This window comes from Camelus bactrianus, chromosome 11 (assembly GCF_048773025.1).
Source record: "Camelus bactrianus isolate YW-2024 breed Bactrian camel chromosome 11, ASM4877302v1, whole genome shotgun sequence".
Classification (NCBI taxonomy): domain Eukaryota; kingdom Metazoa; phylum Chordata; class Mammalia; order Artiodactyla; family Camelidae; genus Camelus; species Camelus bactrianus.
The window spans coordinates 18,453,820-18,472,303 of NC_133549.1; the positions used below are offsets into that span (position 1 = coordinate 18,453,820).

The following is an 18,484-nucleotide window of genomic DNA, read 5'->3' on the forward strand; positions in this document are numbered from 1 at the left end:
CCCCAGCATGAGGCCGTCCCCAGCATCCCAGGTGGCACTCGTCCACCCTGGTCCTGCAGACCCTGAGGGCTGGGGTGACTGGGCCTCATTCACCTTTGCTCCTGAAACCGCCACAGTGCCTGACGGTAGGAAACACTCAACATGAACTCACATTCTAGAATGTTCTAAAGTGCATTCCACGTGTACACTAATACACATTACATGGTAAGCCCAGTATTTAGAATTTCTGTTGTTCCTGAATTTCTGGTTTATTAGTTATACGGCTTCGGTCAAGATTCTTAAATTCTTTAAGTGTCAGTTTTCTCATCTTTCAAGTAAGAACAATAACCCACAATGCTGTCCAGAGGATTGAGTGAGAATTAAGCATCTGAGAAGGCGGAGCACAGTGCCGGCCACACGGAAGCACTTAAATGTCCAGCCGGAGGGGTCTCGTATTTCTCGGTTACCCCTGTGCTGCCCGACCGGGCGGCAGGTGCCGGTGCCTCAGGAAGACTCACTGGTGATGTGAAGCCCCCTCCCCCGGGCAGGGCTGAGCACGTCCCCCAGCCGCGCTCTTGGGCCCAGGGATGGTGCCTCAAAGGCTTCCTCCTGTCAGCAAACATCGGCCCTACCTGCTCTGCCAGCCTGATGCAAGGCCAGTGTGCCGGCCTGGAAACCCTGCTTCTGACCACCGGGCGCAGGACGCTCCAGGGCCGGGGCAAGCATGGGGGGCCCTTCGGGACCACCTCCCCACGGAAGTTCCACACTCCCACTCGCAGCAAGACGCCTTCTCAGGTGAACGTGGCCTCTGCACAGAACAGTCCTTTTATAAATGCCGCATCTGGCCTGCAGAGTTAATTAAGAACGAAAATAATGGTAAAAACACACTGAGCTACGCCGCTCACCATGGCAGCAGCAACAGGAAAATAAAGCCCCTCAAAATTCTGAGTAAGACTCGAGCAGGCCTGTTCATCAGCGTCTGATTAAAAACCCAGCTCCTTTGGAAAATAAATTCCCATCATTCTTTCCTCAACGAGACGAATAAACTGTTACTTAACTGTTTTTTTTTTTTTCACTTAAAAGTTCTCCTAATTCCTCTGAGCTCTTGAAGCCAAATGTCTACATTTAGCAGAGACAGAGGTTTTAAATTTTTTCTCCTCATCCTCTCCCCTCTCCCTCTCCCTCTCCCGGCCCCGTCCTCGCCCCTTCCCCTCCCTCCTCTGTCCATGGTGCTGGAGGGGACCAGACGGAAGGGGGCCAAGCTCCTCCACTGACCAGCAGGAGGACCAGAGGCAGCCATGGACTGAGTCCCCGTTGGGAAAAAGGACAAACACTCAAAGACACCTTGCTTCCTGACTGTTCCTGGGGGCACCTGTCCCTCAGACTGAGAAGCCCATGCTTGACGGGGAACAGTGGGGTTCAGGCTCAACTCCCTGTCGGGCGCCCAGTGCCTCTCCTTACCTCTCTGAACCCGCTCCCCGTCTGCAGAAGGGAGTCTGGGTTAGCACTCGGTTTTGCTGGGAAGCTAAGGACATGTAAAGTGCTTGGCTCAGAGCACCCCCCCCCACAAGTCTATGCACCCCAAGATGCGGACACTTGTCTCAGCCAGGAGTGAGGGATAGGCGGCGTCCTGGGTGCAGACTTGAGAAAAATGTATTAACCCATATGTGATGAGGATGCCTTCTTAATTGCCAGCTTTGATGCATGCTTCCAATATACCGAAGGCCCTAATGAAGACATGCACGAGATTAACAGATGCAATTAGAAAAAGAGCCTTTTTGTTTCATTCGATACAGAATCAGCTTTTTATTGTACAATTTATAACACCGTCCCATTTTCAAAGTCAAGGAACGAGAAAGGGGAACTCAGCACGCCAGAGTGTACCACACATAATTATCTTTGGAGGAAAATGAGAACAAAAGCATGAGATAAATTTCATTGCTGAATAGTGAAAACCCACAAGAAACAGAAAAATGTCCGTAAGTTTGTGTTCATCACAAGCGCCTTTCCAAATTGGCTTCATAAACGCTCTGTGACCTTCAAGACTGATAAGTCTCCTGGCCAGCATCTTCAACATGAAACAACAGTATTTAAGGGATCAGTGTTTCTCAGCGTTGGCCGCCAACGTCAGAAAGACAAGAAGCCAGGAGGGCCTCACCCAAGAGCCTCACTGGAGGGCCAGCTGGGGCAGGACCCCCGTGCACACCCAGCCAAGGGTCCGCAGGTACACAGAGCATGGCCCAGAGCTGAGGGCTGTCAGCAGGCCTTGCCCACAACCATGAGGATGCCTCCTGTCCTGGACGTCACCCACTGTGGCCAGAGACGTGGAGAACACTGCTTCCCTGAATGAGGCAATGGACCAGAAAACCACCTGAACCCCAGGCCAAACCAAGGACACTGGGCTTCTGGCCCCCGTGGATGGACAGAGTTCGTATGCCAGACACCACCTCTGAGCCAGCCCGGCGGGCCTGAGCCAGGCAGGGCGGCCGAGACCTGCTACCCAAGCACAGGTCAGCACCCGGGCCTCACAACGGGTGCCCACTAACCAACGCTCAGACCACAGCAGGCACTTAGGGACCCCTGCCACTCAGAGCCCCGGGCATGAGACACGGGACCACACGTGGAAGAGCCACCGAGCTATCAGCCTGACAGCTGCAAGCCCCAGAGCCACCAGACAGGGAAGGGGAGGTGGACAGCAGTGGGTGCAGGGCCGGAGCAGCAGGCGGGGCTCTCCAGGCTGACACAACCCCAGAGCTCGAAGGAGGGAAGCCGCATCCGGCTGCTGACTGCTGCCCGTGCGACTCCTGCAAGGAGAACATTCAAATAATCGGCAGGAACTATTCTGACTTTCAAGCCCCGCAAAAAGGCTGAGGACTTCCTCAGGGGAGGGTCACAGTAAGATTCTTTCAAGGGTTAAGAACCAATTAAGATCTAGGAACAAATGGTCATTCTCGGTCTCAACTGGAAAGCGGTTAATTGTGCAGACTTGGGGAAACCAGGAGGAGGTTCAGTGCTTCCTCTGCGACCACCAAGGACTGGACAAAGTCGCCAGCAAAGCGGGACAATTACAAGAGCTTGGGGGCTCTTGGAGGTCCTGTAGGGACTCCTCCAACACCCGCAGGCATGTCCCTCACCTTCTCCAGCTCACCACCCCTGAAAGTTCCAGTGAGGGACCCTGGGCCAGGCCAGGCCTCACTGCCACCACAAGTGTGGGTCCTCACTGCCAGCTCCCAACCCCATCTTAGCATCCGTCGCTGAAGGTCAGAGCCGGTGCTGGGATGGAGACCAGTGTCCAGAAGGTTTACAGGGATGCTCTGAGCACCAACCCCATGGGGGAAGGGAGGACTGGAGGGGCGTGGGGGCATGGGCTACCACTGGCTCCCACAAAGGCCTCAGTCCATCCTCAGGGAGCTCTGGTACCGGACACCCGTCAGAGGGGCTGGTGGAGCTGATGCCCCAGGAAGGCACCTGACCTCAGCCGGCAGAGGGCCATTCCCAGAGAGGGCTGACCTGAGGGCAGCCTCCCAGTGGCTGAGGGCAGAAGCCTTTGCACACGAAGAGGAGCTGGGGTTCATTCCGGCATCTTGTATCAGGACAGCCCAATAATGTCACCCACACAAGGAGACGCTCTAGAGAATGGCCAGACGGTCCCGCTAATCACTCTGCAGGCAGGCACTGGGCTGGACCAGCTGAGCTGGCACATGCAGGCACCCTAGTCACAGGGACCTCACCCTGGTATCTGGGGACCTAGAGCAAAGACAGTCATCTGATGCAAACACACACTCTCAGGCTTTCCTCATCCCCCGGCTTCCATGCTTGGAAAGATGCTGACGGTACCGCCCCTGTTCACAGGAGAACCAGGGGCTCAGGGCTGAGGGAGGTGCCCCAGCTCCCGGCGCACAGGATGACCCAGGCGCCTGCAGCGAAAGCCCCCACATCCCCCACACGCTGCAGCCTGACCTGAGATCCAGCGCCGGTTTATCACACGTGCTGATGAGTTTCCAGGTTTACTGGGGGCTCAAGGGTCAATGCCAAAGAGAATTCACCATTTCTTATCTTGTCAATAATGGTAAAATACACGGAACATAAAATTTGCCATTTTGTAAGCACACAGTTCAGGATTAAGGACATCTCAGTGCTGGACAACCATCACTACGACCCCCCCATCTCCAGAACTCCCCGTCCTGCAGAACTGAAACTGCCCCCGTTAAACACCAGCTCCTCGACCCCTCCCCCCCGGGCCCCTGGCGCCCACCATCCCACCCACCGCCTACTTCTTGCCTCTGCGACTTTGGCTATTCGAGACGCCTCCTAAACACAGAGTCATCTGGTGTTTGTCCCTGGGTGCCTGGCTGACGTCACCCAGCACAACGCCGCAAGGTCCATCCATTTGTGGCAGGTGTCGGAACTCCCTTCTAATGCCAAGTAACAGTCCACTGCAGGTAGGCATGCAGGTTTTTAAAAACAGAAAGCCGTTCTCAGCCTCCGAGGTTGCCTCAAGGCCAGAAGGGCCCAGTGGGAGAGGCCGGCCTGCGGGCTGGGCAGCAGGCATGGCGGCCGTGACCGCGGGCTGGATTCTCCCCCTCGTGCCTGGTGAGCGGCCCTGTCCTCTGGGGCCCCTCCGCACGTGCCCTGAGAGCAGCTTTCAAAGTAATAAAAGCAAACGGAGACCTAGACTGCTCCTAACGAAGCTACGGGACTTGCGACGCTCACTGGAAGGAGAAGCTAACTCTGAAAGATGGCGCTCGTCCCCACTTATCCTTTCCAGGGGACCCATGTGGCTCTGGGGCCCACGTGCCACGCTGACCGGGGAGGGGAGGGGGCTGGCCCTTCTGCCCGTTGCCAGGGCCCGTCGGAACTCCTCAGGGAACGAGCTGCCGGCTGCAGAGGCTGCAGGACCCCCAGGCAAACAGGACACTTCGCCCAACAGGGGCGACCGCAGCGGACTGGGAGGGGCACAGCCTGGAGGTAGCACGGTGGCAGGGGAGGGCCGCTTATTCCTGGGGCTTCTCATGTTTTAAAAAGCCCCCCAAGCCCTGTGGAGCACTGAATGGGAAACCCCTGAGTAAAACCACCTCTACAGTAAACTGACCCTGACTCACACAGACGGGTAACTCAGGTCCCGGCCCCACACAGATGTCCTCAGTCCTATGTGCATTAGCGGTGCAGAGGCTGAGGGCTCAGGAGGGGGCACAGTGACCTCCCTGCACCAAGCCCTTGGTGTTCCCGCTGCCTCCCTGGTGTGTCCTGTGCAGACGAAGCTTGAAGCTCCAAGGAGGCAGGAGTGTCCTGGGGGCGGGCCCGCTCACCTCTGTCCTCACTCCATCAATCCACGTGGACATGCTGGGACCCATCATCCCATCCCCCATCCTGCACGGTACCCTTCGGCGCAGGCTGTGCTGCTGTGCGTGGGGTGTCCCGTCTCCGCGCAGCTCCACCATCCGCTCCCCAGGAGGCCCTGGACGAGCCACCCTCCTCCCCTGGCCTCAGTCCCCCATGTCACCCTCTCCTCTGAGTGACAGGAGCACCCCCCAGCCCTGTGCACAGATGCTCCCAACGCTTTAGGCCAGCACAGGCCACTGGGCGGTGGGTCTGACCAGAGAGGTGGGCCTCGCCTTCATGGGGTCCCTTCCTCTCCACCAGGGATGGGTTCTGGGGCCACGCCTCCTGTCTGGCCAATGTATAGAGGGCCACTGGGCACAGGAAAAAGGTTTCCCCTAAGAAAGAGTTACAAGGAGACAATGATGATGGCAGTTCATGACCTGGTCCCCAGGGATGCCGTGTGCCCCTCGGGGCCCCCACAGGTCCCAGGCTGTAAGAATCATCAACCCCAGGGACACTGCTCTCTGCGGCCAAGGGCATCCCGCCCAGCAGGCCACCTGCTCAGCACCCCAACAACATGGAGTGGCTCCTCCCCGTGGGCTGCCCACGTCTCACTGCAGAGCCGGGCCCTCCGAGGCTCAGCATACGTGACCTGTGCCCTGCAGCACGATGCCCAGACGTGGCGGGGGGTGGGAAGGAGCCCCCGGGGCCACAGCCCCACCCTACCCCGGAAGAGCCTCGAGAAGGGGTCCAGCTGCTCCCACCTCCCCTCATCGCACCTCGCTCCGTGTCCCTCCTCCTTGGAGTCCCACCACCATCCCAGGGGCCCTCGGGTTCTCTCAGACCCCCGATGGGGAAGGATGCCACTGAGAGAAGCTTCCCCTTCTCCCCTTCCCTGTCCCCTCTCTCATCCACCCCCCCCCACCAAGCCCCTTCCTCCCCCGGCCCAACCCCATCTATAAGTGAAGGAGGACCAGAGCCCAGGAAGTGGGACTGCCCCCCCCCCCCCCCCCGCCACCCCAGGCACAGACGCTCCCGGAGGCAGACACCTGCTGCAGGGGGCAGGGAAACAGGGCGGAAGTGAACACAGGAGTTAATGTCTCAGAACAGCAGGCCCCACTGATATGCAGATACTCTGAAATCTGACATCCCTCTAGGCAGGAGGCAACTCGAACACTATTAGAGCAAAGTGTCACTGATTTCCACCTCCCAGACTCGTAAATCTGGGGCATGTGGACTTTTATAAAGCTCTGAAGTCTCCTTCCTAAGTGAAGTCCAGCCTGGAGAGCAGCGCACTGTACAAAGCAAGCTGCAACAACACAGCCGCCAGGGCTCGGGCGCAGCCAGCAGGACACACTGAACGTGGGACGTGGGGACACGGGGACGTGTGCCTCTGCCTCACCACCTGGGCCACAGCCCAGCGGTCAGAGCTGGGAAGGGCGGCCAGGGCCACCCAGGCCACACGCTCCAGGACCCCACCTGGAGCCCGGTGCTGGGGCAGGGTCACCTCGTTGTCGTCTGGGCTTCCAGAAATTAGCAAGTAAAAGTCAAAGGGCATCTTAGGAGGACGCGGGGCTTTATACGGATGTTTATGCCACAGTCCCGTGGAGCGTGTCCCTGACGGGGACAGAGCACCGGCCCAGCACATCTTGCTTCTACCTCGATCTGCGAGGCGTCGTCCACTTCAAAGCGGTGACAAACCCCACTGATTCCAGGCGACACAGAGGGTTTGGGACAGACAGAGAATGTGGCGACCGGGGACCTCCCACGACTTCAGGGCCCACACTGAGACAGGAAGGGGGCAGGGCACAGCCATTCAAGGAACAACAGTTAACATCAGGACGGCGGAGGAGTCAACCCCCAGCGGGCCTTGAGGCTCAAGATGGTGGGAGATCTGACTTCCTTGAACTTCATTACACGCCCATTGTAATGTATTAACATGGTGAATAACACGCCCACAGGCACCACTCCCAAGGCTAGCCACAAAAGGTCAGAGTGGGAAATGGCCAACTTCCTGGGAATCCCAGCCCCTTCCCCAGGGTCCTTAGACAGGTCCTTCCACTTATTAGCATATGAAGCCACCGAGCCCATAAAAACTGGCAACAGTTGACCCTGTGACCACCGTGACCCAGGCTGGCTGGGGGGAAGGTGAGGGACCCCACAAGGCCAGCCGTGAAGCCAGGCCAGGCAGCCCCCGGCAACCCCATGTACCCCACGTACCCCATGTATGTAAGAGGCCCGGACCCCCCAGCCGGCAGCAGACATAGGAGGGCACAGTCAAGGACCAGAGGCACTGAGGTGCGTGGGGGAGGAGGAGGAGTGGGGGACGGAGCGGGGAGAGGAGGAGGACTCCCAGGGGCTGGTGGGTCCCGGTGTGGGAGGAGGAGGGAGCAGGAGGTGAGACAGAGGCACACGTCCCCGTGTCCCCACATCCCATGTTCAATGTCCCCACACAGAGGTGCGTGGGCTTGTGAATGAAAAATACTGCCTGCCTAACACTGAACAAAAATGCTGTGGCCAGCAGGTCACCAGCCACTGCCCCACCCCAACAGTGAGCGCAGGGGACTCAGGATGGAGACCAGGAGGAAGCCCCCAGCGGTGCCCCCGAGGGGACGCAGGATGGGAAAGCACAGGACACTGGTCCCAGCAGCTCAGGTGCAGATCAGACGAAGGATTCCTGTGAGCCCAGACTTTTGCATCTTCACATACATAGAAAAGCACTGAATTCCTTGAGACGTCTGGCTTTCTCTCTTTAACAGCCATCTTTTGATGTTCCGACTGCCTGGTCTTTGCGGTAAAAACTCCCGTGTATCCTGGCTCCTCCCGGCCTCTCCGGAGCCTTGACTTAAGTCCTCAGAATCGTCTGCCAAGTGAAGCTAACTCTCACTTTTTAGGTTATGCTTGCTTTTTTTTTCCAGGCCACAGGCTCAGGAGAGGCAGGAGGGAGCAGGGGGCTGGCTCACACCAGGCTAGGGGTGCAGCAGTGAAGGAGGAGGGAGGAGGGGAGGGAGAGATACAGAGAGACAGAGGCAGAGATGAGAGAGGCTCCCGGGAAGCACCCCATCCCCCCCGCGGGCTGAGTGCAGGCCGAGTGCGGGCCGAGTGTGGGCGGCGGCGTGAAGTGGGTGACGGGGGCTCTGGGCACAGGGGAAGAGCCACAGGAACAGACGGAGCCCCAGGCAGGCAGCCGGCTTCCAGTCAGGAGCCACATGTGTCACCATCACCAACAGCCCTTGGGCTGAGCCGCAGAAGGTCAAGGGTCAGGAGGCTAAGGGAGAATTGGGGACCACGAGCGATGGGCTAGAAAAGACCCCACTGGCCAGGTGGGGGCGGGGAGGCTGTGGCAGAGAGAAGGGCAGCAGGAGGGGCCCTGCGGTGACCGGGCTGCTCCGTGTCCTGACAGCGGAGGCGGGTGCATGACTTCACACGTGTGGTAAACTGCAGAGAACTAACGCGCGTGTGCCCACACACACGTGCGCTGAGATCTCACGGAGGTTAGGGGGTCGCACGGTCACGTATGCCGGCTGTGATGCTGCACACGCTCCCCCGGGGGAGCCGGGGGAGGGTCCCTGGGGCTTCTCTGCTATGTCTCACAGTCGCATGGGAGCCTACAGTCATCTCCAGAAGTTTTGTCGACGTCCCACCGGCCGGCACGCGGAGAGGGGGCCCGACCCGGCTAGGGGTCAGCAGACAGGATCAGTGGGTGCATGGCGCGGGGGGGGCAGCGTGGAGAAGCAAGCATGGGGTGGCTGCCCCGGCTATCGAAGGGACGGGAGAGGGAACCCGCTTCCCCTGGGGGGCCCAGCATCACCCCAGGCTCTGGGCTGAGTTTCCCCCAAGACAGCAGAGGCTGAGATGGAAGTGAACTAAACTTAAAACTCTGACTGGTTATTTGAGTTTGGGAACAAGGCTAGTTTGCCAAAACGATTCTTCCCTCCTTAATTAAAATCCTTTATTAACTGCCAAGCTAGTATCTGCCCCCAAGACAGACAAGATAATGAGCCTCTATCCTTCAGCCCAGGCGGATGGCGGTCCAGGTACGCGGGGCGGGCACGCGGGGCGGGCCCAGGAGAGGGGCCGGGCCCCCACAGACATGCCTCGCTCGGGCTGACGGCACAGTCCAGTCCTGGGCTAGGAGCCCCATCTGGGGACAAAATCACAGATCTGACCACAGAGCTCGGCGGGGAGCAGAGGGCCCGCGGGTGCCGCCCAGCACCGTGCTAAACCACACGGCCCTCCACGCACAGGGCAAGGCAGTGCGCGGGCTCAGCGGGGGCCTCCGGGAGGCCAGGGCCCCGGTCCAGCGGGTCCCAGACCCGCCCTCAGCCTGTGTGAGCTGAGCAGGGCACTGAGTAGGGCAGGTTCTGGATGCCAAGGGCTGCCGGGTCTGCCCCAGGAGCCCTGGACGTGACCACAGACGGGGGCAGGGGCAGGGAGCGGGGCAGCCCAGCCACCGCCGCCGCGGGGGCACCGCAGGGACGGCGACCGTCCAGGCCCTGGGTCACCATCACCTCGTCTTCTGGAAGCCTCACGTGAAACATGCCAAACACGAGAACAGGGACCCACAGAACAGAGGCTGTGCACAGCCACCTGCCTCACCGCACCTGGAGCCACACTCCCTCCTCCCCTGGGAGCGTGAAGTCCGTGCCGGGGTCCGTGCTGACGTAGTAAGGGCTGGGAAAACACACTTCGGCAGGGAAGAGGCAGGTCTCCCCCGCCCTCCATGCGGGAAGGCCCCAGGCGGTTTACTGCTCGCCCTCCCTGACGACGCCCCTCCGGGTGGGCCCGCGGAGCGACCTCCTCCCCGAGGAGAGAGTGTGAAGGGGGGGGGGGGCTGACAGATACGTCCTCCCCCGGCCAGGTGATCGCGCTCCGCACCTGCAGCAACACGCCGCCGCCGGCGCCAGCCCGGAGGGTGTGGCACAGGACGCCGTCCTCTCCGGTCGTCTCCCCAGGACACCGCGGCCCCGCCTCATCACCACAAAACCCTCAGACAGACTCCAGCAGAGACACGTCTTACAAAACGCCTGACCAGCACTTCATCTAAAAGGCTACGTAAGTGACAGGTGTCACCTGCACAGGTGCGCGGGCGCCCTCCGGCCCGCCCGGGACCATCCCCCCCACCGCCCCGCGCGCGCTCGGGGACCCGCGGGCCGGCTCCTGCGCGCTCCGCGGTCCTCGCGCTCCCCCTGGCGCCCAGCGGCCGCCCATGCAGGCGGCGCGGGCCGTTCCCGAGCGCGGTGAGCAGCGCCCTCTCGTGGACGCGCGCCGTCTCCGCCCGCCGGGGAGGTCCGCGGCCCGCGTAGAGGCCATCCCTGGGGCCGGCCGCGCGCCAAGCTGGCGGGGACCTCTACGAGAGCGAGAGCAGCGGCCTGGGCCGTCCTGCATTCCTCAGAACTGACACTTGAGAGGGCCGAGAGGATCTGTTTCCGCTTAAGACAGTGCGCGCCCCAGCCTGGTCCCTCCGAAGCCACCCGGGCCTCGCCAGGCCGCGGGGGTTGGAAAGCTCAGCGTCTCGCGGGGCCCTGGGCGTCGCCTGCCGTCACCTGTCTCTAGAGCTGGAGGCGGAGGGGCGCCCCTGTAGACCCCACGACTGTGGCACGCAGTGGGCAGGGGCCCGAGCCAGGCAGGGCTCGCGAGCCCCACATCTGCTCCAGGGCTGGTCTGACACGCGTCCTCCCCAGCACGGCGCCCCGGGCCAGGCCCACGCGCTGCGCGTCTGCCGGAGTGAGAAGACGCGCCCAGGCCGGGCCCACCAGAAAGGGGGTGCACTGGGGCCCTCCCCTTCAGAAGGGGGCGCACCCAGACTTACCTCTCCAGAAGGGGAAGGGCCCGGAGCCGACCTTTCCAGAAAGGGGGTGCACTGGGCCCACCCCTCCACAAAGCTGGCACTCAGGCACCGAGCCCTCCGGGAGGGGCGCGCTGGGCGCCTGCGCAGTCCGGCCCGCGCGTTCTCAGCACGTGCCCCGCGCGGCCTCCCCCCGCCCCGCCCGAGGGCGCGCGCCTGCCCCAGGGGCGGCCGCAGCCCCGGCCCGCGTGTCCGGGTTGGGGCACCCGCCCCGTGCACCCAGGCCCTGGAGGAGGGGGAGAGAAACACGGCTGGGGGGAGAAACAAGACGGGGAGAGAGGGGTAGGGGCGGGCGGGGCGGTCTGTCCTGACCCAGAACAGCACTCCAAGGCCTGACTCAAACGTAGTCCTCCAGGTCATTAGCAGGGTCTATTTGTCATGATAAGGGGACAGCACACATTGTAACGTTTTGTTCGCTTGATTTAGAACTTCAGTGTTTGCCGGGAGGATTGGAGGCGTGCTCCCCGAGCGCCAGCCGCTCCCCAGGCTACCCCAGGGCAGCAGCGCCCACCCAGGACCCACGAGGCGGGAAGGGGCTCGTCCCTGAGCAGAGGGGCTGCCCTGCAGACCGCACCCGCTTAGCGAACCGAGTGCATCCTGGCCCGCACCCCAGCCTGAACACAGCGCTGGCTAAGAATGACCATTTGCTGCGTCCAGGAGGGGCAGGGATCGCGAGCCTGGTTTGAACCCTGGCTCAACACCCCCTTAGCTGAAATGACTGGCAAATTTCTGAATCTGTTCCCCCGAGAGAAATAGCACCCATGACACCCACTGTGGTGGGTCCTTAGCAGTTTCTAAGTAACAGGCGCTGTGCTTCCAGCAGCAGCAGGCCTTCAGCAGAGGGCGGCTCTCCGAAGTCGTGGGTTTTCTCCCCTGATGGAAGCAGAGGGAGCCGGCCCCCACCCCACCTCCTGCACCAGCCCTCTGCCCCATTAGGGCCAGCTGGGGCCCATCTGCAGGCCAGCCCTCTGCCCTGTGGTCTCCCAGGCGTGGAGGAAGGAGCTGATTCAGTGACTCTACTATGTATAAAATGAGCTCTGGAGCCTGGTGACCCAGGGCCAAGTCCCAACTCCACCTGGCACTGTGTGACCTGGAGCAGGTTGCTTAACCTGTGCCTCAGTTTCCCTGTCTGTAAAATGGGGATGACAATGCCCCCACCTCACAAGGTATTGTGAGAATTAAGTGATTGACTGTGTCAAGCGTATAGGACAGTACCTGACACATAGTAAGGACCAGGTCAATGTTAGCTGTCCTTACGCCACATCACTAACACAGGAAAGCACCCAGAGCAGGGACTCACAGGACACGGTGACTGTTGAGGGCGATATGCACGTTTCCCTAGTGAACAGTTCTGATCAAGTTCAAACGGAAGATTCATTAGCAGGACAGCAGTTACACTCAGGGGTTCTTTCAGAACCTCTAGGAAAGAACACAGGGGTCAGGGCTTAACCTCCCCCTGCACCATCCCCCCTACACACACACACACACACACACACACACACACACACACACACACACACACACACACACTCTCCACCCCTGGCTTCGTGGGCCTGTGCAGTCCCACAGGTAGGACCCTCACTCAGAAAGGCCCCAGGCTGTTTTATGCGCCGCCATCACCCTGAGATTCTTCATCATTGTATATTTGAACTTGGGTTTGGTAAGTGAAGCGTGCATTTGGACAGGAGATGCCCACAATGTGCGCGGCTACCTGCGTCCCTACCACCCCGTTCCCACGCAGGGCGAGCACAGGTGAGCGTGTAACACCTCCGACCCAGCAGCCCCGAGAGGCCACGCTTTCCATTCATACGTAGGAAGAAGGCCACAGCCGTGTAAGAGCCACAGTGGCCAGGACCCGTCTGTCCCTCTGCCGGGTCCCCCTTGCACTGGCCAAACGCTGCACTGACAGGAGGCACAGACAGCACCCCCCCTCCCCCGCCCTTCCTCGCGCTCTGGCAGAAGGCAGTGCTGCGATGATGTGAGCATATCAAGAAGGAAAATAGTTTAATTTTGTGCAGCGTTTCCAGCGTCCTGGTAGCAAGATACACATGCACGACAAGCTTTGAAAACCACATCATTTCAGGCCCTCCATGTACAGTGTTAAATCCTTGATTCAAAGAAAAATGGACTCATGCTAATAATTTAAATTTTTTATTTTTTTCTCTACTTAGAATATTAAATAGCAAAATTTTAAGACCATGACACAGAAAGCGTGGAAGAAAAAAGCTTCATGCTTTAGCACCTCTGCGGGCACTTTTTATCTGCTGTTTGAGCAAGAAGCCAGAGTCTTCATTTTGCACTGGGCCCAGCGGTCAGGCCCCACCTAGGTGAGGCTGCTGCCCAGGGCAGGAAGGGCCCGGGGAAGGTTCTCTTTCTGGACAGGAATGTGCAGAGCACACTCGCTCAAGGAGGGAGGGCAGGGCAGAAGTCTGGCACGGAGGCCGACCCGGAGGGCCCAGCACTGTACAGGCCACTGCTCCTCATGCCCCAGACTCAGCGGTCCTGCTCTGCTGCTCCCCCTCCACCGAGCTGACAGCCAGAGGTGCCCTGCAGGGTGGGACACGCCCTGCCCAGCAGGACCCAATGATTCTTGGGTGAGACCCTCTGGAAACTCGAAGGCCAAGTGCCCTGGATTGCTCCAGTCCCAGCCAGACCTCCACTGCAGGCCCAGAACCGGCCTGGGCTTCCTCCCCACCTGCATCCACAGAGGCCAAATGCCCTGGAATCTTCCTTTAGAGGGAGGAGGGGGGCAGGGGCCCTCCAAGGGCATTCAAGCTCCTGTTTTACGTCATGGCTTTTCTTTAAAATGCAAAACACAGAGCAATAGCATAAAACACTATTTCAGCTCCTACAAAAATATCAAGCTTCTCTTCCTCCTGAAGAGACTTCCACGACCAGGTTCAAGGCCCTGGCTCGAAGGCTGGGCTGCACCTGCGTGGAGCACTGGCTCCTGGAGACAGGCCATGTGGCAGCATCCCCCAGACGACCCCGAAAAAGGTCAGGCTTTCTCTCGAGGGGTTCATATGGGAAATTTACAACTTACTCAAATTGTGTTTAGGAGATGGTTTAAAAAACTAACCATCTACAAATGATAACCATTTAGATAAAGGTGGAGGAGCACAGGAGAGGCGCTTTTAGTCATTAGTGCTGAGTCCTGCCACTTAATTTTTAAAAACCCACAAGGCTTCTGACTCGGATGTAGAAATCCTGTCGTTTTAGAAGCCCAGCCTCTGGTGGCGCTCTGGCTGGAGCTGTCATGGTGCCCAAAGCACAGTATCCAGGGCAGGCGGCAGGTGTCCTTTCTGGTTCAAACCCCAGCTGCCAGCCCAGGAACCTTGCAAAGTGACTTAAATGCACCGGAGCTTCCTCAGTGCACGCTGCGACCTCAGGTGAGCCGGGAAGAGGCGACCACGCGCACACGCCCTCCACGCTGGGTCCCTGACTGCCCCTGAAGCCGACTGGACTCTCACGTCTTCCACATCTGTAAATATCGGACAAAAGCTCTATGAAAAAGCCCCTAGAATCCTGAACCAGAGTGGGGTTCCTACTTATAAAACCTTGTCTTTGAGATCACCCATTTTGGTGAAGGAGGCATCAACTTGTACCCGTTCCTAGAACTCAGCATCTGAAATGTGGTCTAAAAAATGAATTTACCTGCAAAGAACCAAATTACTTTTATTTAGGAAAGAAAATTTGAATTTTGGTAACAAGTGCTATTGTCAAGTTTAAGAGAATGATTTTAATTGAAAATTAAGTCAGAAATCACTTTTCATATTTACTTCTGATTTGGCCGTGGGATAGGCCAGTTATGTAATTCCCTCCAGTGAGGCTGGTAATGATTACCTGTGCCAAGCACTTCAAATACACTACAGCTGTTGCAGAGGTCAACTCAACTTTGCATGCCCAGAATGTAGTTTTAAGAAAAAAAAAAATGAGATTTTCTAATTATAAAAATAGGCTTACTATTTAAAAATAAAATTAGTCTCTATTTCAAACTCATCAGTAGGTTTTTTTGTAAAATTGAAATGGAAAATCATTTTTTTCTTCTTCTTGAGCAAGTTAATGATCAGTCAAGATGGACAGGGCCTGAAGTTCCTGACAAGCCAACCACAGCATGGCCACGCTGCTGGGCTCCACTGTCCACACACGGACGTCACCAGGGGGCAAGGCCACCCCCATCCTGCCATCTTCACAAGGGCCACTCACAGTCTATAGCAGCTTCTACACGCCTACCTACTCGGCCTTCTTCCCGCCGGTCGCGGGGCTGCAGTAGCGGGTCCTGAGCAGGAGCCACTGGCCGGGCAGAGGGGGGCGCAACTGCCCTCCCAAGGCCCAGGAGAGGGACAGACTCCAGCCAGAGCCAGAGCGAGGGTCCTGGCCAGTCACCCCATGTCCCTCCTTTCAGACATAAAGGCAATTTAATTCCACACACCTTGACGGGTGGCCTCAGGTTTGGGAAGTCAGGTAACCCCAGATGGAAAGCCCAGCCCGACTCTGCAGCTGTGGCCTTGAGCAAGTTCCCCACCCGAACCCCTAACTCCTTTCATTGGTTTTATTTTCTCTTCCCACTTCCGGTGACAAAGCAAAATCAGAGTTTAAAAGAGTCCATCCCCACAGGCTGTTTCCCCAAGTGGACACCAATTTCCTAAGATCCCTCCCCTCACGAGGAAGCCAGGGGCAGCCCGCACAACGGGAGGCTCGGGTCCCGAGGGTTAAGAGTCATCCTGGCTGCCGCCCGTGCCCAAGAGGCTGGACAGTGCCACGTGTCCTCAGCCCCCTGCATGGTGACCTGCCACACCCCCCAACCCCAGGGCCCACGACAAGCTCCATGTCACAAATAAATTCAAGCACAAGGAGCTGGAGGCGAGCCCAGGCAGAGCTGGGTGGTGCAGAGGGCCCCCCGCTCCCCGACAGCAGGTCAGCCCTTCTCAGGCCTGCAGCACAACTCAGCACTTCTGTCCACACACGCACCCCTGCTCCCCCAAACATCCCAACTCTCTACAGCCCCCACCACCGCACCTGCCCCCAGCAAAGCTCAGACTCGGGCAACATCCAAGTGATACGCTGCCCTGCTCAGTCTCCGGGGTGCTGGGAACCGCTGTGTCTCTAGGGTTTGTGGACCGGAGAGAGGATCACAATTTTGACAAAACGTTACTTCAAGGGCAAGCCCGACTGTTAAAAAACTTGATCAGGAATTGCCTACGGAATTTGAAGTTCAGTTGGGCCCAAGAATTACCTACCTAACTCCTAAAATATGCCCAATAAAATTAATTAGGAATGGCTGGGTTTGCATGAAGATGTCGGCGTTCCCAGCATCTAGCAGGAAACACCTGTAAAACAGAACTCTCCAATGTCCTTGGAGCCAACAGAGCCAAGACCGAACAGAATATAAGAGAGAAACTCACGTTCAACACAGGGACAGCTCCCCGAAAACTCTGAACGCTCACCCCAACTCAAACCGTAACCCCAAAGCTGCTCCATCACGCACAAGTCCCCCAGGGCAAGGGCTGTCCCACGGCGCAGCCGAACCTTGTTATCAGGGCGACACTCTCAGCCAGGACGGTGGCTCCCAAACTGGAGGTTGGCATTTTTGTGAGAAGTTACGCGTTTTGTTTATCTGAACATGCAAGAGGAGAAAAATCTAGCACAGACACTTGTGGCAGCAAAGGTACTGCTGCCTGGGGTAAGGTGAGGTTCAATGTGACTCAGCAGGAAACGTAACAGGGCAGGCAGCACTTGTGGAGAACAAAACTCAGGAAAGCAGCACACAGATGACGAAAGGCTGGGATAAAGTATTCAAGAAAATTATGGACCAACCCCCCCGCCGTGGTTCATACACATCCCTGAAGGCTATGGCTTAATAAAATTTCAAAATTCCATTCCCATCTGCATTTTAAAGGTTTTGTTTATACAATTATTTTCAGTATTTTAAATGGAAAAAAACAGTTCATGGACTAACGCCCAAAAGAGCCCCATCTAATTACACACAGCGGCAAGAAAACGCCGCTCCGAGCAGGCAGCCAGGCCATGTCCACCTTCACAAGCTCGTGCAGGACGCCCTTGGTAACAGCGATGCATCAGCCCTCCCTCCCCACACTGTCAGAGCAGGGACTCAGCCTGTGGCTCCGGAGGGGAAACACCGCCCGGGGAGGCCTGACCCTCATCAGAAGGCCCGCATTTCCTCGTTTCTCTCACCAACATTGCTGACTCCCCCACCCCTTTCCTTACTACCACCAGACAACTTTCGGAGCCTTAACTGCCCAGATCAACAGGCGGGGAAGATTTAATGAAGATGACCTTGCAGCAGGCAACGCAAAAGTCAAAGAACCGTGGCGGTGAACTCAGCCATCCCGCTTAAGGTCTGCACAACAGAGGCCTGCGGAGCAGCCATCTTTTAAACATGTGAGATTCAGGATCAAAAATGTTGTTTAAGTTTTCATGCAATTCTGGGTGTTCTCAACATTGAAGAGCTAAATCCATACTTTTAATACAAAAATTAAAGTAAGCTGTGGTGCTTAACACACCCTGACACACTCGTCTGCAGGCTCCCCATCCTCCTACAAATCAAGAAGCCCTGCCGTGACACCCCCACTGAGAACCGTGTCCCGGGACTAGCCTCCCGGGGCTTTGGGAGACGGGTCCCCGAATCTGCGGGCGCCCGGCACCGCCGCTGGATCCCGCCAGCGCGTGCTCGGGGATGCTCTCAGAGAAAGGTCTGCGGCTGGGTTTCCCCGAGCTGTAAGGAGATCTTCGGCCAGTGAGGGGAGCCGTTGGCTTGCTCTGTGAGCTGTTCGAAATGCTGCTGTGATCGGTCACCCTTCTCCACTCTCTGAAGACTACTTCTCAACTGCTTCAAAATGCCCACATATGATGAAAAAGATTAAAAGTGGGTTAATTACCGTAACTATATGCCTAGCATCACTGTAAAGACACATTTTTTATACATTTTTAATTGAAGATGTTTATTGTGTTCTATTTTTGGTGGAAAAAAACGTCATACACGTTTATTTAGCACAACCTTGTGAAATAAAGCACAACTGAGTGCTTTCTGCTCCTCGTCCACGTCTGAGGACCACGTCATGAACTGCTCCCTGGTGGTGAGGTCTTCCCGGCAGTCATCGGGCACCAAGTCTAACGTTTATTAATTTTCTGCTTTCAGTACAGACAGCAACTCGCCATTTTCTTTCAGTTCCTAAAAGTAAGAAAGGAAACAGTAACATCATGCATGTGTGTAAGAATTGAAAACATCAAAACAATGAGCGGCTGCATCTGTATCAGAGAACCCAAAGAAACATCTTATTGAATTAAAACTCCAGTCCACCAACACTCAAAGTA

At 57.6% G+C, this 18,484-nt stretch overlaps 1 protein-coding gene across 2 annotated transcripts in view; it reads right to left on the reverse strand.

The window, feature by feature from the left end:
* Positions 1–18,083: 18,083 nt before the first annotated feature.
* Positions 18,084–18,484, reverse strand: part of GLRX3 (glutaredoxin 3) — a 29,795-nt gene continuing 29,394 nt past the window's right edge. For both annotated transcript variants that reach the window (XM_074373367.1, XM_074373366.1), the window contains one exon: positions 18,084–18,341. In XM_074373367.1, coding sequence (XP_074229468.1) covers positions 18,291–18,341 — 51 coding nt within the window. In that variant the 3' untranslated portion in view covers positions 18,084–18,290. The remainder of the gene's footprint in view (positions 18,342–18,484) is intronic.